Source organism: Cydia strobilella, chromosome 16 (genome assembly GCF_947568885.1).
Source record: "Cydia strobilella chromosome 16, ilCydStro3.1, whole genome shotgun sequence".
In the NCBI taxonomy this organism is placed as follows: domain Eukaryota; kingdom Metazoa; phylum Arthropoda; class Insecta; order Lepidoptera; family Tortricidae; genus Cydia; species Cydia strobilella.
The window spans coordinates 12,977,307-13,004,400 of NC_086056.1; the positions used below are offsets into that span (position 1 = coordinate 12,977,307).

A 27,094-nucleotide genomic window follows, 5' to 3' on the forward strand; every position below is an offset into this window, starting at 1 on the left:
AATACTAAAAAGCACGGAACCCTCGTTGGGCGAGTCCGACTCGCACTTGGCCGGTTTTTTTATAAGTAAATATTTAACTACTTATAATATTTTTCCTGTTTTTGATGGTTGGTTTTGAATGGTTTATCCAAAATAAAATAGTATTTATCTGTAAAATTTTTGTATTTATTTTGCTAAAATAAACTTATTTGTTATGAGAATTATCAGTTTAAGGTACTGACGGGTTAATTATTAACAACCTGTTAAACTAGTTACAAAACACGGAATGTAGTGATGGACGTAACTAATAATTGGACCAAAATTATTTTCGTTCTTATTTTTGACCACTCTGTCACGCTTCTATTTTTGTCTTTTATCAAATCAATAAAAACAAAGTTGAGTGCTATTGCATGTCTTTCTAGCTGTAGATTATAATATTTATAATACCCTTAAGAAAAAATTAAAACTAAATTTCATCCCATCACCCGATACAAAAAGCTCCACTCCGTCACATTTTTTGGGGACCAAAAACAAGACAAAGAAAAGAATTTTGGCCCAATTATACTGCAGACGAATTAGTGTAGCGATACGATTTATAATGATTTCTAGCTTATTACAATCCTGCCAACTACAGATTTATGTAGAACCCGGATAGTTCTGTCACTTTTTTGCTGATCAAAATTGACCCATTATACCCAGCAAGCCAGGCGATAATGGCAAACTAAAGAAATCAGTTCGAAAGAGAGCATCAAACTAAAGGACTGAAATATTCACTTATTGAACTGGAGGCACTATTGTCTTAATCAAAACGAGACACGATCCTCGTCATAGTTTGACTTCTTATGGTCACAAATTTTTGTTCTGCGGTGGCAGCATGGTTCCATTATTATCGCCTGTCACTATGCTTGTCACTTTCGCACTTACATACTTGTTAGAACGTGACAGGCATGGTGACAGGTGATAAAAATGCGACCGTGCTACGGACGCTAGTACAAACATTTAGTCATTTTTGTTCTGTACTTATTCCGGAATACATAACTTCAATGGGCTACGCTAAGTTCTCTCGCCAAATGCTCAAGTAAGGCGCGCCCATTATATTGTACGCTGCAAATGTAGCGTAGACGAACTCTCAGAGTTTCGAACAATTGTGCGTATTTACGTAGGCGCTTTTAAATAAAGAAGTACGATACAAGTAGTAATTGAATTAATGAATATAAGTAGTTTTAGTTTATATTCTCGGACGGAAGTAGACAAAGTAGCCGGCGATAAGATAATACCACTTCAAATCGAAAGCTTCTGTTGGAAATATACTTTTGATGGCACCAAAATTTGATATCATTAGTCAAAGTTAGATTAGCTGAAATCGATACAAAAAGTAGTATGCATGAGTTTAATAATATGAAAGGAGTTCATTATCAATGTCATGTGTAAAAATACAAAAATATTTCTATTTTAGATTTCAGAGAGTAAAAATAATGGTGTAAAGTGTGTGGTAGACTAGGAACTGAAATTATGACATCATGTTCGTATAGATTTACGGGGTTATATGCCCTAGCACGGGCCTTTTTGTAATAATGTAGATGGGGCACATACATATATGAAATTAGAAAACTTTAACAATTAATAAGACCAAAATACTTAACGTAGTTTAAAAGAACTAATTTGAAATAGCGGTAAAACTGTTAGTACATACAATCGTTGAAAAAAAGTCGAAAAGTGATATGCATACTTTCGCTTTCTTCTAAACCTTTGGTTTGGTATTTTTGTTCCTATTAATCAAAGCCCACATGTATGTTTAAGCCAATATAACATGTAATATTCTGTCGAATAAGAACATTGGTATTAATCATGATGTGCAAGATTATTATGCTAAACATTACATTAAGTCACTTCATAATGCGAACTTATGGAGTATGGACCCACTTGGGATAATAGCGATGAGCTGGCCTGCTGACTAGGTGGTGGCGGTGTAGTGGTGGGGATGTTAAGTCTCCTCCGGGGCTTCTGTGGCCTTGCTCAGTATCTCGTAATGTGCGGCTTCTTCTAGCGCTGGACTCGTCTCGTCTAAAACGTATCTGTAACAAGAAATAGGAACATTCCATTTCGTTGTTTACTGTTGTCCCGCACAAACGCGAATTTTCTGAACATGGTATCTTTTTCTGTAAAATTGTTCCAGAAACATAATCATCCGTTTTAAACGCAGGAAAAAACGTTTTATTTCATGAATAAAATGCAGTTGTACGGGACGTCCCGTGGAATGTCTCAATAGTGTGAGCATTTGTATTTGTACTCCTCCGATAGATGTATGAGAAGATACAATTAATGCAGCCTTTTAAGTGGGAAACGATAACGATAGTAGCAAGTCACAACCCGTTTTTGACTTTATTATTACTAGGATTGGGAAAAGAAGTAGGGATACTTATTAACGACTTAAGGAGTACAGGGAGGGAGGCTGGGTCCTGCACGAGAAATAGGGCCTTTAGAACGATAGATAGCGTAGCCTAAAACGGGTTTAACGTTTTTGAATCTGAGAAATGAGCTTGGCACAAAGCGAGACGAACATTAGATTCCGCCACCTGTAGCTATCACAACCAACTACGACGGCGGAGTGTTATCATGTCCAAAGTGCGCTCGTACCCTCGTCAACAAGATACACAATGTTTTTCAACACACTTGCGAAGAAAAAACTAAATTTGAAGCGAAATAATTTTAAATACGGTGACATTTCAAACATTTGTCCGCGGTGTCCGCCATTTTTACAATTTTTGTCATGCTGTTAGGCATCGACGCTCGAAAGACGCTAAGTGTGCCGGGGCCCATAAGATCTTCTACGAGCAAGTGTGATCAAAATACAATTTTCATCTGTCGTACCGCGAATGCTCTACTCTTAATTGTAAATACCGGCCGCCAACTGATGACAATTAATGAGGCAAATTATGACACATTTAGATTACGCCCTAATCTGAACGTGACCCTAACCCTGGATTAACCAGTCGTTGAGCACAAGTGTCAACTTGTCCACGTTTTCGTTATACAAATTGCACAACGTATTAGTACGAAGTATCGTAGATAAATTATCGACAGCGTCACGGTTCGCGGTCCCCGATAAATATTAACAGCAACATTCAGAGCTGACCATCCGTTAACCTTATGAGTTATGACTTATCAATAGGGTTTATGAATTCTCAGTTAACAGTGGGCACGCATTGATACCGTCGTGGTACAGACAGAATTAATAGTAGCGGATAAGACTACGTTTCAAAAATATCTAAAATTCTCTAAAATTATTGTAAGTTTTATAACGGTTATGTTATGACTTTGTGTTTCGCTAAATAGATAATGAACTGAATTTTAGGTATAATACATATACTCATTGAATAGGTAATATATCGTTGCAATGATATGATAACGCTAATTGGGCTTTATGACATAACGCTACTCTATAAGTTTTTGATAAACTGTAAGCAATCAGTGGCATGCGTTCACATCCCGAATTTCGTATTTTTGTATTAGGTACCTACTGAAATGTGCTAAAGTCAAGTGTAATAATATGGGTGTACTCATCATACTCAAAAATATGTCCCATAGCTTTTATGTCAGCGATTTAAGAACTATGGGATGCTGCAGATGCTGGTGAAATATGTGCTATGTATAATATTGTCTGACCACCTTTTGTACCATATTTCATGCAAAATAAAGGTATTTGTATTTGGGATTCCTACTTTTTCGCCATACTGCCGTAGATCTACCCGCAACTTTTATTTTTGAATTTTTATAGTTTTTCTACTTTGTAAGAATCACGAGTTCTATTGATTCTGATAAAAGAATCGTGCTTGAGCGCGGTAAACACACAAACAGTAAGGAGCGCGGGCTACAACAAGGAGTTAGTACTGTACTGACCCGCAGGCCCGGAAGAAGGCGCTGGCGGCGGGGTTGTGCGTGAGCGCGGTCAGGCGCACGCAGCGCATGCGCGTGGCAAGCGCGAGCTTCTCCAGTACGCTTAGCACGCGATGTCCGAGGCCGCGCCGCCGCCCCTCGGCCTCCACTTGGACCTCATAGCTGGAACAAATAAGTATGTTTAGATCTAAAACGTTTTGAAACCAACGACGAAAAGATTCTAAGCCTAATGATAAATGCTTGAATTTCAGATGTACCTACAGCCGACAATCGTACGACTACATTGTAGATTAGTCTAGATTATACGGACGCTCTATCGTTTAGTAGAGACTTTTTAGGGTAAAATTGTATTTGTTTTTATAGTATACAGTGACATATAACAAAGCCATACGACAAATAGATAAGTAGGTATGACATTTGAATGTTGGATTTATGATCTTTACACAGGTTTTGTTTTTCCCTGTTCTTGATTAATACTGTAATTCGAGTAGTCCTTCTTTCTCCTTGAACTCGATCGAACTCGATATGTATTAATGAGAAGTTATATTATCTAAAATCATTTTTTTCCTAAAAGAAATAACAAACACACAATTGTCACACATTCTATCCACATTTAAGTTTTTATGTAAGCTTTTGCTTTAAATTAAAATATTAATAAAATGAAACGTTCAAATTTCGGAGGTCGTTCACGTTCTCAGTTCGTGTATTAGTAGGTATATTGCGTCATTTAAGAATGGCAAAATTCTATAATAAAACGTGATTCTGCTATTAGCACCTATTAGTTAATAACCGCTTATCAATACCTAGAACATTTTGTGATGGCAATATATTATTTCGCGATACCTAAACGAAGATGTAATATTTATTTTTTAATACAGTTGCTCAAAAAGTGGTACTTTTTGTGGCTGCGTAGCGTGCGAGAAGCTCAATTTCTCGAACTAGTGCTTTTTACTTTTTAGTTCCAAACTATACTTTCGAAACGCAATTAAAATTGAATTTAGCGCGGAGCAGGTACCAGGGCCTCATGAGTTATGAGGAGGTGTCGTTGACCAACCCGCGCCGGGCCCGCGGCGGCCGCGGCCGGGGCGCGCACGAGTATGAAGGTATCGCGGGCTGCGGCAGCTCGCGTATCTTAGCTGTATAGGTACTTTTGGTTTTGGTTTGGTTTGGTGGTATGATTCTACTAATGATATATTAAATATTAATTTATTATTTTTTCGCAATTGTATTAAAAAATGTCGTTTACAACACGTGTGAAATGTACTAGTCACACATTTTTAGGAGTTATAAAAAGTCAATAATATTATAATGAAGTTTAATAAAATGATGAAATATTGTATTTGACATGTAAAATTATGTTTTATAAAGGAATAAATGAATGAATGATCAGTAATAAAGAGTAGATGCAGGGAAGATAGGAGTTAAAAATATTGTCGTTGATTTGAATCTACTATGCTGGGTGGCATAATCTGTTCAGCAAACATAGAAATGAAAAGTTAAAAAGCTATAACCCAAGTACGAGTACATACTACATATACATATAGCTCTTTCGTTTTCGCTCGCTTGCTCGTCGTTCGCTCAGTAGCTTCGCAGATACGGTGAAACACACGGCACAATCTTACTCTTTTACATATAGATTTACCTATATTATAGCTACACTGCTAAAATCATAACCCCTTCTTTTTCTTCGTCGTAGTATTAAGGTACTTTAAGCTTTTCTATAGATACAGCCCCATTTAGACGGTTCAAGAATTTGAATGCAATATTCGATACATTGCTAACTACAGAGTATACCTACAATGAATTCAGTCGATCGAGCAAATGCAGCAATGTAACGAAAATCGCATGTAAATTCTTGAACCGTCTAAATAGTCTAAGGTAATTAAGGAAAACTACAGCTTTACTTATAAAATTTCACGAATTTTACGCGTAAACAACATATTCGTTTACTAGAAACAAACTACCAGATAACCAGTAATGAGTGGTGAAGAATAAAGTATGCAGCTATCACTTATCAGCTCCTTCGACCCTCGCCGGGGTCAGCAATCAGCACAGTCACATCTCATCGTTAATGTAGTCGTTAATCAATACCGCGACTAATGAACAATTTATCAATAGAAGACGAGTGTGCTAGTAAAAACATCTTTAAATCAAAAATTAAGAAGTTGCTATTGGGTACAACGACGCATGACTAAAAATATATATAAGATAGGTAAATATTAATATTGTCTTCGGTTACCGCGATAGTTACTCATGAAATAAAACTATGAAAACGGATTATATCGCGTATATTGAATTTATAATACATCCCGACGTTTCGAACTCTTTACAGCGTTCGTGGTCAACGGGTGACTGAGGAAAAATTACAAAATGCAAAAATACCCACATACTAAAATAATGAACAATCATAGACTACAAACTTTAAGGCTGGTTGTACATGCAAAATCGGTTCATAAGGCTAGTTATACACTATAATTATTTTTCAAGTAAAGATATATATATATATATACGCGATAAAAATAAACTATGCCGGCTCCAACCCTACACCACGGACCCGAGAAGATTTAATTCCCTCCTAAATTGTAGGAGGGTATCCCAATATGGGACCGGCAACAAACTCGGCGGGACACATCTTTTCAAAACATCAGAATGTCCAGCATCATCCAACACTACGGTCTCACAGTCTATGTCTCGCTTGCTCCTTTATCAGGTGGACTACAGGATCCCAAGCTGGTGGTAGAGAAAAGCCATATTCCCTATTAAAGTTTGGATATTTCTTAATCTCAATGGCCTCGCGCAGCATTCTGGGTATGTAACGCTTCTCCTTGGCAAGAACCAGAGGCTTATCAAACTTGATTGAGTGATTGGCTTTATCCATGACATGCTCACAGACAGCAGACCTAGGTCGACGGTGCTTGACATCAGCTATGTGTTCCTTCACCCGAGTGGAAATGCTCCGTTTCGTCTGCCCGACATATGATAGGCCACACTCACAGTCCAGCCTGTACACTCCTGCAGTCTGTAGAGGGGTATTGCATTTTACAGGCCTCAGGAATTGTGACATCTTCTTCATTGGCTTGAAATATGTTTTTATAGAAGCACGCTTCAAGATGTGGCTGATCCTGTCCGTGACCCCCCTGACAAAAGGCAGAATGGCAGGCCTGCGCTCGACTGTGGGGATCTTAATGTGGGACCTCTGGTTGACCCGCGGTATCCTGAGCTCGTTTGCCTGGAGCGCGCGCCTGGCATGCTGGAGCTCCGCGGCCAGATGCTGGTCATCACATATCCTCTGGGCTCTCTGAAACAAAGATTTGCCTACTGTAACAAGTTGACTGGGATGGTGATGCGATTTGCCATTTAAGTACCTATCAGTATGAGTAGGTTTCCTATACACAGTGCGACCTAGGGTGTTATCAGGATTTCTTTTTACCAATACATCTAAGAAGGGGAGAGAACAGTCTTTTTCCAACTCCATAGTAAATTTTATTTTGCTATGGATGGAATTTAGGTGATCCAAGAAACGAATCCGACGAATCGATCCAAGAACGTCCAGTCGCTATTTACAAGCCTACCGGTACAAGACTGCATTGAAATTGTCAAGAAGAGGTTATGTGAGCAGAACATGTCAGAGGAATATGCTAAGCTGTTGGAACATTGCCTTACATCTGGCTACTTGCTATGGAATGGTGAATTCTACCTTCAAGTCGACGGCGTGGCCATGGGGTCTCCGGTGTCTCCAGTAGTCGCTGACATTTTACTATGGAGTTGGAAAAAGACTGTTCTCTCCCCTTCTTAGATGTATTGGTAAAAAGAAATCCTGATAACACCCTAGGTCGCACTGTGTATAGGAAACCTACTCATACTGATAGGTACTTAAATGGCAAATCGCATCACCATCCCAGTCAACTTGTTACAGTAGGCAAATCTTTGTTTCAGAGAGCCCAGAGGATATGTGATGACCAGCATCTGGCCGCGGAGCTCCAGCATGCCAGGCGCGCGCTCCAGGCAAACGAGCTCAGGATACCGCGGGTCAACCAGAGGTCCCACATTAAGATCCCCACAGTCGAGCGCAGGCCTGCCATTCTGCCTTTTGTCAGGGGGGTCACGGACAGGATCAGCCACATCTTGAAGCGTGCTTCTATAAAAACATATTTCAAGCCAATGAAGAAGATGTCACAATTCCTGAGGCCTGTAAAATGCAATACCCCTCTACAGACTGCAGGAGTGTACAGGCTGGACTGTGAGTGTGGCCTATCATATGTCGGGCAGACGAAACGGAGCATTTCCACTCGGGTGAAGGAACACATAGCTGATGTCAAGCACCGTCGACCTAGGTCTGCTGTCTGTGAGCATGTCATGGATAAAGCCAATCACTCAATCAAGTTTGATAAGCCTCTGGTTCTTGCCAAGGAGAAGCGTTACATACCCAGAATGCTGCGCGAGGCCATTGAGATTAAGAAATATCCAAACTTTAATAGGGAAGATGGCTTTTCTCTACCACCAGCTTGGGATCCTGTAGTCCACCTGATAAAGGAGCAAGCGAGACATAGACTGTGAGACCGTAGTGTTGGATGATGCTGGACATTCTGATGTTTTGAAAAGATGTGTCCCGCCGAGTTTGTTGCCGGTCCCATATTGGGATACCCTCCTACAATTTAGGAGGGAATTAAATCTTCTCGGGTCCGTGGTGTAGGGTTGGAGCCGGCATAGTTTATTTTTATCGCGTATATATATATATATATCTTTACTTGAAAAATAATTATAGTGTATAACTAGCCTTATGAACCGATTTTGCATGTACAACCAGCCTTAAAGTTTGTAGTCTATGATTGTTCATTATTTTAGTATGTGGGTATTTTTGCATTTTGTAATTTTTCCTCAGTCACCCGTTGACCACGAACGCTGTAAAGAGTTCGAAACGTCGGGATGTATTATAAATTCAATATACGCGATATAATCCGTTTTCATAGTTTTATTTCATAGGTAAATATTGTTTATAAATAAATAAATAAATATTCTTTATTGCACCAAAATCATACATTTTGCATACATGTAAAACTACAAAGAAATTTTTAAAGAAAGACAACATATATACCTACAACTTACACTGTGTTAATGTAATATAAAAGTATGTATTAACCTTAGTAATATAAGTTAATCGTTAAATTTAGATTAAGGTACTAACATTGAAAATGAGTGCATCATTTCGCCGTTAAACGCAAGTTTGGCGAACCTAGTATAAGTTTAAAATGTATTATACTTTTTTGAAAATAAAAAATAAAAAAAATTGTCAGTGTGCATGCGTAGCAGCTGTTGCTATCTTCTCGTCAGTCCTCATTTTTTATACTGAAATGCATGTGCAATAACAAGATATGAAGTCATGTCATCACCAAGTGGAGAGGCAACGGGACGCACCCGAAAATGGCAAAAGTTTTTGATTTGTGAAATATTTAGTATTTACTCTAACTGGGTGAAAGTAGTGAAGGTTTCTACAGTAATAAAATGTAAGTTTTTGTAACGGACTATTTATTTATCGTATGGCGTTTACACACTGGTAATAAGAATATATTATTACAGTAAGTATTCAAAATGTACAATTATGCAGATATGAACTCGCATTATTCGTTAGACTATATCGACTATCTGGTTGTACGGACTAATGGTGATATACAACCTACACTAATCAGTCCCAGACATATCTCTTGTCACATAAGTTAAAGTGAACTAGATGATATCAGCAATTCAGTGTAGTTCGGATAAGCTACCTGTTAGCGACTCGACTGGCTGGCATGCGACCTCATTTATATATCTTTGTAAATTTGTATACTGCTTATTCTTGTGTTCCATGTTTTAATTAAAATAATTAACTTCTAGTACGTGTTTTCATCATCTCATCTTACTTTATACAGTCCACCGTTAGCTATCATGTCACGCGATCTAATTCGATTTATAAATATAAAGACTAACATTGAGACCATATTGAGTGCGCCACGTTGTAATTTGTCACATCATGGAAGTATAAATAATGTTTGGAAATTATCACGTGACATCAGTCATCCCAATACATGTTTCGATTGGCGGATGTCTAATATAAACGATTTTCATCTTGCTTACGCACTCAGTGTTAATTTTACACAGGTTCTTATTGCATAAGCACAAAAAAGTTTGTGTAAGTAAAACTGCGATTTAAATAAAATAGGAAAATGCATTCACCCAATTGCAATGTCAATTCTGTTTATGGATTATTCATATCATCGTGGATTAAAAAGCAAATTTTCCGTAATGGCGATGAGCCAATTATCAAAAATAAAACTTTATCCCTCATCAAAACACACCAAACTACAGAAATACCTACTTGAGTAGAATATGCATCGCCAGTATTTGGTAACTGAGTGCAAAACTTTTAAGGATGGTAAAACTGGTTTTTGTATCCTATATTTTCTTGCAATGTCTTGTAATGGTGCTCCCACATTGGCTGTTATAAAATGTTATATAACATCGTATTATTTTCTAAATTTGTGTAAAATAACTTGTTGTAGAGTATCTTTTTCTTATTTTGTTCAAAAAGCAAAGCAAAGCAAAGGTGTTGCAGGCGTCCATAGGCTACGGTGACTGCTTACCATCAGGCGGGCCGTATGCTTGATTGCCAGCGACGTGGTATAAAAAAAAATCTCAATCATAATACGAATTGCCTGTAGGTATTCGAAACGAAGACTTATACCTACAACCGTAAGAGTGAGTTTTCATTTAAAGTAAATAAGTTAGTAGAGTAAGAGCTGTATACCTCAAACCGTCTGTAATTGTACAATATGTTCACTGCAGTTTTATTGTACGTAATGTTTTATGAAAAGTTTGTCGTATTTAAGCTTCCAAACAGTCCGTGTTAGTTGAACAAAAGTTGTTGCTAAATTCTATGCATATATAAAAAATGATCTATAAATTCAAAAATATTGACAAGCCAAATACCACAGCCCTGCCTTTATTTTTATGATTTAAAAAAATTGGCTTTCCACACCGTTTCGTAAATCCGCACTCGCACGCTCACCCCACGTGGACCGCGGGCTGCGCAGAACACTTCGGTCACCGTTCATCTGAACACACAATGAATGTTTACACGATCGACATGTATACCGGCTACAAAACGAGTAAGGGCCGCCGCCGCCTCATTGTCCTAGCAGACGAAAGCGCGTCAGGTCGTCACGAAGAAATTTATCTAAGTAGTCACGAATCGGAAGGCGATAGGTCTCGTAGTGAATGAAGGTTGCTTTCGCCGTGGGTGGGCTCGAGCGGTACGTGCTACGGACTTCAATCAGAGGACAGAGTGACGTCACACCTTATCGGGGGCGGGTAGCGATCGGCGACGGTGGCCGGGACACTTGCAAACTAAGGCTAGCGGCGGCGAGATGCGGGTGTGGGTGATGTGGTTGGTTCTGTGGTGCGCGACGGCGGGCCAGGCGGCGCGGCTGCTGGCGGTGCTGCCCACCAACACAAGGAGTCACTACGCGATGTACGGAAAGCTGATCGAGGCGCTGGCTGAAAGGCAGCATCACCTCACCGTCATCACACATTTTCCAATGGTACGTACTATTAACACTTAGTTTGGAGGAGAAAAAGTTTAGGTGGTGGAAGCTTTTAAGTTTCATAAATCATTAACGAAAAATAATTAATAATTAAGATTTTAAAATTTTAAATAAATTCAACATTAAGCAGTGTACAAATTCACGCCCAGAAACATTAAATTAAATTATATTCAACAAAAATATTATAATTATAAAACTATAGGACTTAACATGAACAGGGTTAGACGAACGGCGAAATTGAAATTTCTTCATCAGTTAGATTAGAGCTTTCGCTACCGATTTAATTGTTAAATAAAAAATATCATAAATAATATTTCATTTTCTTCGATTAAAATAATGAATAAATAGTTGTGAATTCAGTGAAATTGCTGGTGTTATCAAAGTTTCGTGGGGTTTTAGTGTTATATCACATAACAAGATTAAGTATTTATTGAAAACTTATATGATTGTCAAGAGCGAGTCAACCTCAAGAACAGAAATCTAAACGCTACAAAAGTTGTATGCTGGTACGGAATTCATGGTGCAAGAATTTAACTGAGGCTTCAATTAATTAGAAATAGTAATATATTTGGTGTGAAACAAAAACTGCTTTCCACATGTTTTTCACAAAGTCTACGTCCACTTTTTCTCTTTATTACAATGTGAAGAAAAAAAATAGGCTACTGTACTTCGTAGATAATGATAAGTTTTGCTGCAGCCATTAAGTGAATCATTTTCATTTATGTAGTCATAAGTTTCAGTGTTCAGTTATTATCAGTTGCAAGTCGGTCGTGGATGTTATACATTACATTATCGTTTATTTGTTTATGTTGATGCCGGAAAGTATTTCACAGAAGTACATCGTAGTAGCACAAAGTCTAACAGCGTTTGGGCGGAAAGAAACTATATAGGACAGCGGTGGGGCTCTAATATACATATACGTGGGTGAAGCAGACCCTAATTTGGCTTAATGTATGGAAATAGTCACGTCACCTTAAAGAAAAGATGATCCAGGTCGCAAGAATAAGCGACCGACTGATTGCTGTAAAGTTAGCCATGGATAAACAACCGCCTTTAAATCTAATTTCGGCATATGCTCCACAGGTAGGATGTTCAGAAGCGGAAAAATCTCAATTCTGGAATGATTTTAATGACTTGATCAATCAGATACCTTCTCCAGAAACGAAATATATCGGCGGAGATCTGAACATGTAGTTTCCACTGATGGATACCCGGGAGTACATGGAAATCGAGGCTATGGGACTATAAATAAACAGATGGGAAGAGATCTTGGAATTTGGGATGAGACATAATCTCGCCATGACCACCTTGACACCTGATCACGTATAAAAGCTCAAGACATGGTACGCAAATAGACTATATTTTATCAGACAAGAACTTACTTCGAAACTTTAGGGATTGTAAAGTAATACCGAGAGAAGCGCTTACTTCGCAGCATAGAATGTTAGTAGTATGTCTCAAACTACCCAAGCATATTAAGACAACCATTGATAAAACCCCGAAAATCAAATGGGGACTACTTTACAGCCCTAAAAGTACCTTATTGCTACTCTCAAACAGTATCTGGAGGATGACATGAACAACGAATACAACAACAATGCCGAATGTATGTGGTCAAATTTTACACGCACTTGTAAAACCCATTCTTCCAACATCTTAGGAGTCCCAAAGGGAATACTTACGCATAACAAGGGCCCAAAGTGGTGGAATGATGATGTTAAACCAAAGAACTTCAAATTAACCACATAGAGTACAAAAAAGCCAAACAAGAAGCGAAGAGGAAGGTAGCCAAAATAGAGCCCAATCTCAGGAATGTTTTATAGTAGATTGGGAGATGGTAAGAATGACTTAGAAATCTTCAAAATCGTAAAGCAGCGTCATAAGTCCACATTGGATAGGTATCAAAGTCAACAAATAAAAGTGAAAAATGAATACATCAGAGGTAGTTACAAAGTTGCACCCATCATAAAAAAAGTCACGGAAAGTAGGCATCGCTGGGACGCCCCGAAGACCACGTAACTAGTGGTCGGGTTTAACAAAAGACAATATCATTCGTCGATATCCAGTGTAAAAGTTTCTACGATACCTCTATAGGTATTCACCGCCCTTAAAACAACATAATTATAGGTTTAAGTAGGTATTAAAAACGAAATCAATTATATGTGTGTTTAAAATTTTGTTTTATCTGACATGCATATATTAATTGAGTAGAAAAATACATAATACAATGTAGAACCGCGTCAACTGCGAAAGCAGTTATATTATCGCTCATTAAAAGTCTTAAGTAGTATTGATATATACTAGAGGTCAGTCATTTCGATGATATACCTACTCGGCAACAATTAAGTGAACGCGTGTTAAGATGTTATCTTCATCTTACCACGAGTGCGTTGGCCTGTCACCGAACATCATGGGTTCACTGCGTGCAAATTATTATGCCCGCACTTTTCACATCATCATCATAATTCTTAAGAGCCTGGCTCTTATCGGTGGAATAACCGCGCGCCATTCCGTTCTTCTCTCTGCCACTGTTTTGAGCTCCTGATACGTCACTTTTCACGGTTGGTGACCAATAACTAGATCTCAAGTAACTGTCACTCGTTGAGATCTATCGACCTCGTGAAGTCGTGATTGTCGTGAATGTCAAAAAATTATTAGAGTGTGCCATAAATCATAATATCACACTCACACATTAACTCTACTTATAATTAGAGTTCTCGATAGAGTCCAAATTTTACGAACTTAGCTTATAAATTAAGCTTAGTTAAATTAAAAATCGTGATTTTTACTTTCGCATATCGCAATGTCGTAATGGTGTCGCCCAGCCCAATGCAAAGCATAATCGCGTGCGTGATCGCGACAGTAGTTAGTATAATAGGAAATTTCACATTTTGTTGGCATATAGACAAATTGACATAAACTGGACACAAAGGCATAATGATTGTGTGTACCATCGCCCACACGCTTAACTGTCCATCGGTGGACCTTTTATGATAAAGTCCACCAATGGACAGTTAAGTGTTGCTGTTTGTATCGGGTGCATATTCGCTTTCCGCGTTTTTTGCGGACAGTGTAAAGCGGGTATATCAAGATATCAACATCAAAGAAAACCTATATGGGTGAACGAACTAAATCACGGGTTCGTCAATGGCAAGGACGCGCGGCCGTTGGTCGCTTAGCACATGTATATTTATAGCTTTATTTTAAAACTTGTCTCATTAGAAATACATATAATATAAACATTCATTCCGTTTGACCAAAAAACAAGTCGCGAAGATACCTTAACGAGCTTGTAAAATCAGAAGACAGACTCGGGAGATGTTAATATTACAAATTGGGTTTTGGCCGACCGACTTTGCTGACACATACCTATGCACATACAGAGAGTAATAGGAATTGGTGATAGTTAATCACACGACCAACAGTCACGGAATTTTGCAAGTATTTCTTTAGTGCTAGTAGGAATAGCCGTGATCCCTCTGCCCTCTCACCTCTCGTGTCTGCGATTCTGCGGTAGTTGCGGCGCTTATCGCGCACGCGCGGTGCCCGTCTAAACACTCGCTCATTCAACTTATATCCCCTATATCGTTTTGTTTAAAAGCTAAGCGTCTTTTGGATTGAAATAGTTTATTTGGTGTTGAATGCAAGCTTAGGCTATAATACAAATATTTTAATGCAGGACACCAAAATGGATGCCACTCAGCATGTGCCGATAACTATCGTCCTTAGCCATGGCGTTGGTTTTCAGGGCAACCAGTTTAAATTAAAAACACATTAATAATATAAAATAAAGCAAACTTAATACAGCATGTGGGAGAAGAGGTGACAGTTGAGTTAAACTATAATTTTGACAACAGTACATATTCCGTTCTTGAACTAAAAAATAACAACATGTAATAACAATATCTAGCGCACTAGTTGGAGCTTTCTTTCAAGAATAAAATTGTACCTTAACAATGATCTCTGGAAAACATCTAAAGAAGGACTCGAGAACATTTACCGCCTTCCAAAAACACATTTCTAAAAACTATTTGCTTACACCTATTCTTTTTTATTGTTACAGAAAAATCCACCTCCAAACGTTGAAACGATCAGCCTAGCCGGAACAATACCTGAAATCGCCAACAACCTTACCAAAGAGCATCACACAATAAAACCGGAGTTCATAGGCAACTTGGAGCAGATAATACAAGAGTGTGTCAGGACATGTGAAATCGTCTCCAAGTTACCAGCTGTCAAAGCCCTGCTTAATTCTACTGTAAAATTTGATATGGTGATAGTCGAGATATTCGGAAGCGAATGTTTCCTGCCGTTTGGTAGGAAATACCAAGCTCCTGTAGTGGGATTTTTATCCAGCGTCCCCCTACCATGGGTGAATGACCAACTCGGGAATCCGGAGGCGACTTCCTATATCCCAGCCTATATGATGGGCTACGGACAACACATGACGCTCTGGGAAAGATTTATGAACACGCTATCTGTGTATTGGGCTAAAATATTGTACAAATACCAGTCGCAAATTCCTTCTCAGGTAAGTCTTTTAATTATTTTTTTGCATATTGTCATTGAATTTTATCACAGCTGCAAAAGACCAAATTTTCTTTTTTACTGAACTATTGCAAGGATAGATTTTAAGCGTAAGTATATGTTTCAGGTTATAGCAGACCGGCTTTTCGGCCCTGGACCAAAACTAGAAGCCTTAGCTCAGAACTACAGTCTGGTGCTGTCGAACAGTCATTTCAGTATAAATCAGGTGCGGCCGCTGGTGCCGGGCTTAGTAGAAGTAGGAGGGCTGCATCTGGACGACTCGCAACAATTGCCAAAGGTAAAACTTTCATCAATCTCGAAGCAAACAATAAACAAGTCGCCCTTACGGAAGTGTTTATCATGCCACGCCTATATTTCAAGTCAAATATTTCAGTAGGTCGCAGGTATCTCATGCTACTTGCCCGAATACGATTTAGAGCTAAAACGGTTTTTTTTTAATAACCAAGGCTGGACTTTTACTATGGAACCAAATGAATATGGGATTTTGAAATAAAAATTCCCGTACAATATATCACAGCAACCCAAATATTCGGAGCTAAGTGTATCGATTAACGTCGTGCATCTTAAGACTTCTCTACAAACGTAAATAATATGTGAGTAAATAGGTTGTGTAATCGATTTTATTCCATTCGTGTCATTGAGTCTGGCAGTCTGACAAATAAATAAGGATGTTGATTAAGATTTTCCAGTTAATTAATGCAAGGTTTACGGAGAATATTGTTAAAAGGAGTAAAATACTAAGAGCACGATTACGTTATCTCGTATATTCTCGCAGGCGGAATTCATCGTGATTTCATATCTTACGAGTCACTAGGTCACCTCGGCTTCTCGCGACTGCACCCAATAAATCAACGAGCAATCTATTGAATTGTTGTTGTTGACATTGTAGGGCTGTTGTAGTGTAGACCCACTGTAGACCTGAATGTCATAATGAAGCATATCGTTGATAATTTGGTTTGTGAATAGGATATGGTCATACGTTAAATTTAGACAAGCTAGGTAGGTGCCCGACCGAAACCGGATTTTTAGCCGAAACCGAAGTCAGAGGTTCGGTTTTCAGCCAGTTTAGGTCGGACCGATAGTGAAACTTTTATAGACGTGTTAAATCATTGAAAAAAAAAATCTGTGTCCTTTATTTTTAGACCTATGAACAATGAAACACCTATAATTCGTGCAGAAACCGGCCAAGTGGAATAGACAACTAGCCAAACGCGATTCTAAAGTAGAATGTTGTAAGTTTCGGCGAAAGGTTCGGAAGTTTTTTGGCCGAAACCGGGCCTTGCGGCTGAAACATGATATTTACGCCGAAACCTGCCGAAACTGAAACCGAAGGTCTACCAATGGTCAGTTAGCACTTTCATTGCCGAGCGCCCCATTTCCAATACAAAATGAACACACCTATCGTGTTCTTGGCAGTGAATGTGTTAAGAGAGCAAAGTTCTCGACGCGAAGGCTGAAACCGAACGACACTTTTAGCATAAACGGTACGATAATAATCAACTGAGAAATTATATACCTACTTAGGTACAAAAAAATTACGTTATAGTCAGATGCAGATATATTCAATTGATGAGATTATAGTTTTTAAATGAGAAACCTAAATTAACTGTATTACATTCATGCCAAGTATTACGTCTGATCAAGTGTATGGCTGGCATTGTCACTGACAAGTCGATGCAAACTTAGCGTGGTCGGAGTCTATGCACGTGTATTAAATAACATTACTGTTTATATACATTTTGCCTTCGCACTCATAAAAGATAAACAATAACAACATTGTACACATTATACAATGGCATAATAATTCCTATTGACAATTATTATTATTACAAATAAGAATGTTGTAATTGCATTCATGTTGGTCTACTTGTATTATATAACAAAAGTGACCGAAGTATGACATTATCTTTAAAGAGCAGAAAATAATGTTAGAACTATAATAGTTAATAAGTGCCTCTTGATAATTATCGGATTAACCTATTTTAATGAGGGCTACCGCGTTTAATTTCGCCGCTAGGGGTGCTAGTGTAGATGGAGGTCTGTCAAAATGTCACATGCATAGAAGTTTTGGGGGTTTCAAGACTTTTTATCGGGAATTTTCACTCCTTATTCATAATTGTGGTAAATCTTTGTCCATCTTTGATTAATCATGGTAATCTATAGATATAGCTCAATAATTGTAAGTGGTTTAAAAAAAAGTGCCAACTTAAATAAAACAAAACAGAAAAATTAAACAGGTCGGAAAAATTACACGTTAAGGCGGTTCCCTGAGCCAGAAGGCGAAAAATCTTATATGATCATGTTTTTCTAAGAGGCGTTAATATTCATAGACGTGGAAAAAATATATGTAGTTCTTGACTATATTATCTTTAATATCATAGCTTCCGATACACGAATTATAACACTTTCCTCGATACTAATTAATTCCCAAAGTAACCTCTAACTCGGACTTTTAATCCAATTTTACTCGGTTATTTATTATGTGATGCTATAAACAAAAAAAGAAGAAAAAACAATTTTAACTTAAATAGTAATTTCATAGCTTTCGAATTTCGATATTGTAGGGTAACGTTTTTAAAATAAATAAAAATCGACAAAATTCGATCAAAATTGACACTTGGCGCGCATGATCTTTCCCGTTCTTTCTTGCGAAATGTGACAGAGACAGCGGCAAACCGATGGAACGGCCTTAATACATTTGTGTATATTAGAACGTATTGATTTTATAAAAATAAGCATAGAAGAATTTTGAGATCTGTTTTTCTGGACCTACATCTAAAGTGGCGCCAACTGGTGGGCACAAAAACGGTAGCCCTCATTATCGGATTAACCCATTTCAATTGTTTTGATGCACTTCTCTCAAGTACAAATAGAGCTAAATCGGAAAATCTTCACGGAAATTTCCAGTTGAATCAATGAGAAGTTAAAGAAATCCGGACAGTGGATACTCACCTTCTCACTTTACAAACATATTATAGTACATTACGATACCATAGTATAAGCAGGGCAAAGTATGTTATCTTCATACAAACGCACCGCGCGGGACTTGTATATTGTATATAACATACTTTGTCCTGTTTATACTATGACGATACAAGCGCGAAAAATAGGAAATTATATATTAATAATATATATTAATAATTATTAATTACCTATTCGCACATGTATCGAACGTTTTACAGTACATATGGCCCTTTAAATTTTTGACATAGTTACTTAAAGTGCTAATTATCGCACTAGTACGGTAAAGTAGCACAATATGTACTGTAATAGTTATTTGTTATACAAGGGTGCAAAGTTGTATTTTACCCGCGAGTTTAGAATTCTCGCTTCGCTCGTGGTTCACCTATAGAATCCTTTCGCTTGCTCGTGTTTCAACACACGAGAAGTAAAATACATTTGCGCCCGTGTGTAACACAAAACTTTTCACCTCACTATAGCGAGGAAAGTGCAACATCCAGAGGCGTTAGATCATCTTCATCACTGGAATCACTCATTTCTTTACGATATTATAACAGAAAACTCTGGAAGTTGTGTATTTTTACGCGAGTCGGTGAGAAAAGGTTTTAAGTAAAAAAATTGTTGACAATGTTGACATTTCTGATGTATGAAATGTCAACGATGCGTTTTGAAATTGCATCGACCCAACTTGTGCGTTCAGAATTATATTTAACATCATTATAAAAAAAACAAACGTTTCTTATGGAATTTTAAGGTTTATGACTTAAAATCATTAAATAAAGCTAAATTTGGTATTTTTTATTAGATTCTCAAACCATTTATTTAATGATAATTAATATCGAACGAACCATTATCATGAGCGTTTTACGTTTTGTTATCTGTCAAGCTACTTAAACACGCTCCATCCAAGGTCAAATTACTTTCCCCACTAGTGGATAAAACGCGTTTTTCCCCGCTTGTATTGAAGGATAAACGACAACTTTCCGAGCTAGTGAGGGGAAAAATATATTTTTAATACAGTTGCTCAAAAAGTGCTACTTTACGTAAACTTATGAAAAACCGTTCTTAATAAGTTGTCTGAATGGAACGGAACGACTGTCAAAGAACAGGCGTTTTTTTCTTTCTGCTTTAGGTTTACAAAGGCAACATTCGATATTGTTTTTATAAATGTACGATACACAAATAATCGTAATTAACGATATTTGGGTAATAATAGTACAATGTTTTATATTTACAATTGTTTCTGTTTTATAGAACATGCATTTAAAAAAAAAACTTTCATTGAAGTGGGTTCGATGGTAATAACATAACACCCAGCTAAAAAAACACCTCTTCATAATGTCAATGTCAATTATGTCACAGAATTAATAATATAAAGTTTCGAATTCCTTACTTGTTGTTTTTCTTATTTTTTCGCAACTGTATTAAAAAACGTCGTTCGATACACGTGCGGAAATGTCATTCTTCACTAGTCCCGAGTCTTGCCACTCGCCTGCGGCTCGTGGCAAGATATCTCGCTACTCGTAAGATAATGACATACTTTCCGCACTAGCATCGAAATGTACTATTGTAATATACCGGAAAATTGCTTTTAATTAAATCTTGAGCGAATCATCAATATTATCATAGTTTTTAGGGTTCCGTACCCAAAGGATAAAAACTGGACCCTATTACTAAGACTCCGCTGTCCGTTCGTCCGTCTGTCTGTCCGTCATATCATATCATATCATATCATATCATTTATTCAGTAATAATCATACATTGTCAACTTGTCATTGGTAAATTGGTATAAACATTTCACTTAAAGAAAAGTTAAGAATAACAACGCGTCTGTCACCACCAGGCTGTATCTCGTGAACCGTGATAGCTAGTCAGCTAGACAGTTGAAACTTTCACAGATGATGTATTTCTGTTGCCGTTATAACATCAAATACTAAAAACAGAATAAAATAAATATTTAAGTGGGGCCATGCAACAAACGTGATTTTTTTGCCGTTCTCTGCGTAATGGTACGGAACCCTTCGTGCGACTCCCACTTGGCCGGTTTTTTTACAGGGTATTGGGTCGTTCCTTTTGAGTTCTACCTCTGTATGGCTTTCTAACAATAGTAGGTACGATGGCAATGTGTTATTCACATATCTACTTCTGTTTTCTGATCTGATCAGGAGCCAAGCCGAAGGTAAAAAAGTCTGATCCATCCAGAATTTTACCCCACAGCCAGAACATTGGGAGCTCTTGCAAACGAAATCGTCGCTAATCGAACTTTGTACTTAGTGGTTCGATGCTATAACACTTAACCCAAATTATATAGCAATAGTGATCTATCGACCCGGGACCTAAGACCTAGCAGATAGCGGCACTATTTGCCAAATTACCCATAATCTGTTCCCAAACTAGCTGCGGCCTACTTTCCACTGATAGACATACGGTCTGTGAACGCAGTCTAGTTATAAGTTAGTTAGTGTCTGATATTGTTTAGATCGATATAATATTTTGTTGATATTGCCTAATTCGAATAGAGATGATTAATGCGATTCTTATCTGTTGAAATATTGGCAACAAATCTTAACTCACTCTAAATGATTAGATTTTCTATATAAATTTATATATTATGAATTGTCCTAGTATATAAGCGACTTGGTTTCTGTTGACTGTAATGCTTATATATTTTGTAATAAATAAATAGAAATAGAATAGAGAATTAAGTTCAAAGTTCAAAGTGTTTTTATTTGTGAGTATATGTCAAACTGATTACAGTGGCGGTAAATAAATATTTGTAGCACTATACCCTGCCTGATGGCGTACAAAAACTTGAATAATTTCCTTACATACTAACATGCGAAATAAATTTACATATCTATATAAATACCTAGTTATTATTAATATTAAAGTCATGTCAAATCAGAAGCGTTAAAATTATACAGCAAAAATTCAGAAATGGTGTAAAAACAATTATCAATTAAAAATGTCAGTAGTTTGTGCTTAAACTGATTTAAGGGTAACATTCTGAAATGGACAGGCAATTTGTTATAAATCTTACTAGCTAAGCAGAACACACTTTTGCGCATTAGGGCAGTATTTGCGGAAACAGGAAAGAGATTCTGAGGATACCTGGAATTTCTAGCAAATACCTCAGAGACCGTCCTGAATAGTGTTGGGTTTGTTTTGATGTACATCGCGATTTCAAAAATGTAGAGGCAGGGGAATGTAAGAATTTTCAGGTCTTTAAAATGTGGTACACAGCTATCTGTTAGGTGAAGCCCTAGAATCGCTTTCACGCATCTTTTCTGTGCGATAAAGACGGCTTCTCTGTTGACTGAATTACCCCAATAGATGATCCCATATCGTAAGGTTGACCCAACGAAACTGTGATAAGCCATCATCACAGCTTCCGTACTAACTTGCTTGGAAAGTTTGTACAAAGCGAAGTTATTTGCAAGTACTCCATTGAAGTAAATAAAAGCCTTAACACACTCATTACTAAATCACAGAGTCACAGGAGATAGGTACCACCGTCATGCGGACGTAACCAATGATAGAGACCTTTTAACCAAAAATGCAACGCCTTCCTATTGTCTAATGTTAAGCAGTTTAGGTACTTACAACTTAGCGCCAGTTTTTATATATCGGATGGACTAATAAGATCAGGATTTGGGTGTGAATAGAGACCACGCTCCGCACAAATAAACAAATGTTCAAAAGATGTGACATAAAAGGTGAAATTGGTAGACCTGAGATAAAGCCATAATTGGCGCGCTATTAGAGCCATATGCCCAATCATGCGCAACAAAACTCTAACCAGTAAGCCCAGCAGTTAAGACTATAATAATTAATATGTACATATAATTCTCAGGAACTGAAAGTGCTACTCGACGCGTCGCAAGAAGGCGTCATCTACTGGAGTTTCGGCTCCATGTCGCGCATCGAGACGATCCCCAACCACAAATTGGCCGAGATTTTCCGCGTTATAGGCGAACTGCCACAGACAGTATTGATTAAGATGGACCGACGGATGCTAGCCCGGAACCTGACCGTGCCTGACAACGTGTACACTATGGACTGGATACCACAGTATAAAACTTTATGTGAGTAGTCATTTGATATAGTAATCTAAACACAGTTAGGATTGCTATTATGGCTTTGGATTTTGTTGTGTACATAACATACCTACTAAGCAGTTAAAGGCGTTAGAGCGGACTAGATTTACGATAGTCTTTCCAAATTTTGTAAGACAGCTAACTGACCGAATTACTTCATGTAACATTACCTGACTTAGGTTAGGTTGCACCAAACCGTCTGTCACCGTTTTAGCGTTCGCTAAATTTTATTGTATGGGAAGTTTCATAGTTTTCTGCTGCTTGACTTTGATCAGTCTGTTAATTGTGGTTGGTGCAACTGACCCTTTATCTTGTAATTAAATCACTAGAAACGAGTGGACCAAATTCAATAAAGCTTTTTTGCTAACATGAACTAACCATGGTGCTGGATATTCAGGTCACCCCAACGTAAAGTTGTTTATATCGCACGGCGGACTCCTGGGTACGCAAGAGGCGGTGGCGTGCGCCGTGCCCATGCTGACTGTACCACTGTACGCGGACCAAGCACTCAACGGACGAGCTATGGCTGACAGAGGCGTCGCACGAGTGGTCACTCTCAACAGGGACTTTGATAAGGACCAGTGGCGGCAAGCACTGAAGGATTTGCTTAGCAATCAAAAGTAAGTGACTTCTTATCTTCATATCTACCTGTAAAATTGTAACTATGCTCATGGTGCTACTGTATAGAGACCAGCCACTCAACGGATAAGCCATGGCAGATAGAGGCGTCCTGCGAGTGGCCTCACCTAACAGGGACTTCGATATGGACCAGTGGCGGGAAGCATTAAAGGATTTGCTTAGTGATCAGAAGTACACGTCTCGTCACGTAGTATAAGTCTCTAGGCACTGTTTAGTTATCCGACTTTTAAACTACCTAATTAACCTAATACCTACTCACACAAGTCATCATTCTAACGGTAAAACATGTAAAACTGCGGTGTATAACTTGAGACAAATATAAATAAAAACAAAGTAGTAACGGAGATAAGTTAGAGACAACTCTGAAATTATAATATAACATTGTTGAAAAAAACTCATTGGCTGCGTGATCATTAAATAATTATAAAAGACCTATTTAATGATATTCAACTCATATCTGGGTCCAGCCTCATACCAATGCCCATTGTCCTTTGACTCATGATTGTCTTTTGCTCTTACGACGGTATACTCGTAGATATATATAGGTACTTAAACTGCCAGAACTTTCTTCGGAACAAAAAACTTTCTCTGTTCAGACGAGACAATCAGACGAGTTCCCGTTCTCGCAAACAAGGACTATCTCGGGCACGCGCACACCGCCACACGCGGCAAAGCACCCGTATCGCCTAACTAATATTTATTGCCTATAAAAACGCCCTGCTATCTGTTTACAGCTAACTTTTAGATAACCTAAGACACAAGCTGTGTAACTGAACTTTAATAAATAATATTTGTTGCAGGTACAAAGAAAACGCCTTACAGCTGAGGGATATATTTTTAGATAGGCCGCTATCGCCGCTCGATACTGGAGTATATTGGATAGAGTATGTTCTAAGACATAAAGGTGCTGGACATTTGAGGTCTCCCGCGTTAGACTTGCATCCAGCTCAGCACATGCTACTAGATGTAATCGCCCTTAGCGTAGCTTTAGCTATTCTATTAACTTTCATTCTTTATATTCTATTTCGATATCTTTGCACTAGGTGTATCAAATGGTGGCCTAAAGAGAAGCTAGTGTTCGAAAAAAGGCTGTTTAGAAGAAACAGTCTTTTGCTCTGTTTGCTTTGGAAATACAAAGCGAAAGTTAATTAGTTAATTCAAATTGAATTTATTGTAATTTAGGTATAAGTGTAAATAATAACAAGTAAGATATTTATGTTGATAATAGAAAATACTTTATGAATCTTGTTTTCTTTTCCCTTTAAAAATATCTCACTACATATAGACTTTTCCTATTGCTCTATATAATTGCAGTCTATAGCTGAAATTTCTTCTTTTACTGTTATAATTTTTAATATTTTGTGTTCTACATTGTATCAATATAATTGTGTATTGCAAGTCGATAAATGAGAACTCCCTATGACAGTTCAAAAATGTCACAATAATTTCGGTCTCTGTTTATCATACAGCTAGTATAAAATTCACATTAATTTTAATGGAAAGTTTTCATCCGCCTCATCATTCCAACATTAAGCTATGTGGCCAAATTTACTAGATTGTAAAACATTAACATTTTATAATCCAATATGGTGCACTGCAGCACCATCTATATTTATTCATATTCATATTCAGCTGATGAGCTTATTCATACACATAATTACATGTAAAACAAGTAACCTAACATATTGAGTGCCGGAAACCCGCTCGGCGGGTTCTCTGTTTGTTGTCGCTTTCCTCTACAAAACAGGAGAACACTGAGATCGGCTACGGGTATAGCGCTACAAAAAGATTGGCAGTGAATGTGTTCAATAACTACTTACCAATACAAGACAGGGATCCCGAAGTCCATGTCGAACCTGAAGTGTGAGAATGCCAGGAGGGTCCCGGACTTCTCCTTGGCTATGAGGTACCAGGCCGAGTCATCCATCATTTCTTCCACCTTCTTCTCCTTGTTCCAGCCCCAGGCACAGGTCTCATACCTGAAATACATTTTTTATGATATAAAGCTTGTGTTTTGAGTGGGTGGAGACGTGTCCTGTATGTTATCTTCAATTAGTTATATTTTGCTAATTTGCATAAGCATGTAAGATTTAATAAAGCTTGCAAGCCGCATGCAGCTCTTTGGACCTGCAGATGTGGCTCTTCAACACACCCAACGATCAACACTTAAGGATTTACACCAGTCAAATAAACTTTATGTGGCTCTATGAAGTCAGTGACATGCCTGAAACTGATGATCTCTACTGTTGTTGGCTCTTCTCTTAAAAAGTTTGCCGACCCCTGACCTATACCAATGCTATACCTACAAATGAAATTGAACATCTCATAGTTTTGTGACTATGTAACATTATTAAGTATTTTAATCAAGACTTGACAAGTGCAAGTCGGACTCACCCACCGAGGGTTCCCTACTTTTTAGTATTCGTTGTTATAGTGGCAACAGAAATATCTGTTGCCGCGTTCAGTTTGGATTAAAATCAAAAATACATCATGTGTGACAATATCAACTGTCTAACTATCACGTTTCATGAGATACAGCCTGGTAGGAGTCTTAGTATACATGATGATAGTAGTGACTAGTTTCAGTGAAAACCTAATAGATGTCCGTGTTTAGCAAGAAAAGGGATAATTTAAATAAAATAAGCTTAATATCTTACAATTTCTTCATATTCCGTTCAGTAAGGTCTATTGCCCAGTCTAAAACACTCTTGTCGAGATCCTTTACCCGCTGTATGTACATTTCAACGTCCAGGTCATTGCTCCGGTACACCAGCAGCTCTTTGCACAGCAAAGCCAGGTCTGTCAGCTTGTTTGCCGAAGTCACATGAGACATCCCATCGGCAATGCGGTACTGCTCCTGCTTCCTAGCGAGCCTCTTCTCTTTGCTCTTGTTTACGGATGCTGTAGATTTCTTCTGCAAGAATTACAAGGCGTTTTAGCAACAAAGCTTCTTTACAAACATAACCTCAATAAATAAGCAGAAAAAGTTGGTATTATAAGGCTAGAGTGCGTAAAATTATTGTTATCTTCACTGCACTGTCTTTACTAAATTAAAATTACGTTTTCCTTGAATTTTGAGAATAAAACATACAAATATTGTACAAATGAAGCCAGTAATGTTTTCATGAAAATATACTACTTACACCCATGTTAGCTTTTAGGGAATGGATTATTTAAATAAAAAAAATTGTTAACAGTTATTATGCGTTGTTTTTATGTTATAATAATTCTTCAAAAAACTATATAAACAATCTATGTAAACACGGCGGGAAACAATTTCATTCTGTCAATGTCAATTCTTTTTTCTTTTTTTTTAAGCATAGACAAAAAATGTTTACCCATAGACACTAAAAGCTTATTTACACGACTATTCTACAAAATTGCTACCTAAAC

The 27,094-nt window shown here is 37.7% G+C and overlaps 2 protein-coding genes across 2 annotated transcripts; one reads left to right on the forward strand and one right to left on the reverse strand.

The window, feature by feature from the left end:
• Positions 1-143: 143 nt before the first annotated feature.
• LOC134748626 (N-alpha-acetyltransferase 40) lies at positions 144-26,993 on the reverse strand. Its single transcript, XM_063683423.1, has 5 exons — positions 26,845-26,993; positions 26,359-26,615; positions 25,522-25,680; positions 3,880-4,038; positions 144-2,054 (listed from the first exon to the last, which is right to left on the reverse strand). Exons 1-5 carry the CDS (start codon positions 26,848-26,850, stop codon positions 1,964-1,966), a joined length of 672 nt encoding a protein of 223 aa, XP_063539493.1. The 5' UTR covers positions 26,851-26,993; the 3' UTR covers positions 144-1,963.
• On the forward strand, positions 11,020-24,944 carry LOC134748608 (UDP-glucosyltransferase 2-like). The gene is made up of 6 exons (XM_063683403.1): positions 11,020-11,453; positions 15,520-15,987; positions 16,111-16,281; positions 22,819-23,050; positions 23,460-23,682; positions 24,502-24,944. The coding sequence occupies exons 1-6, from the start codon at positions 11,280-11,282 to the stop codon at positions 24,851-24,853; spliced, it is 1,620 nt and encodes a 539-aa protein (XP_063539473.1). The 5' UTR covers positions 11,020-11,279; the 3' UTR covers positions 24,854-24,944.
• Positions 26,994-27,094: the final 101 nt, after the last annotated feature.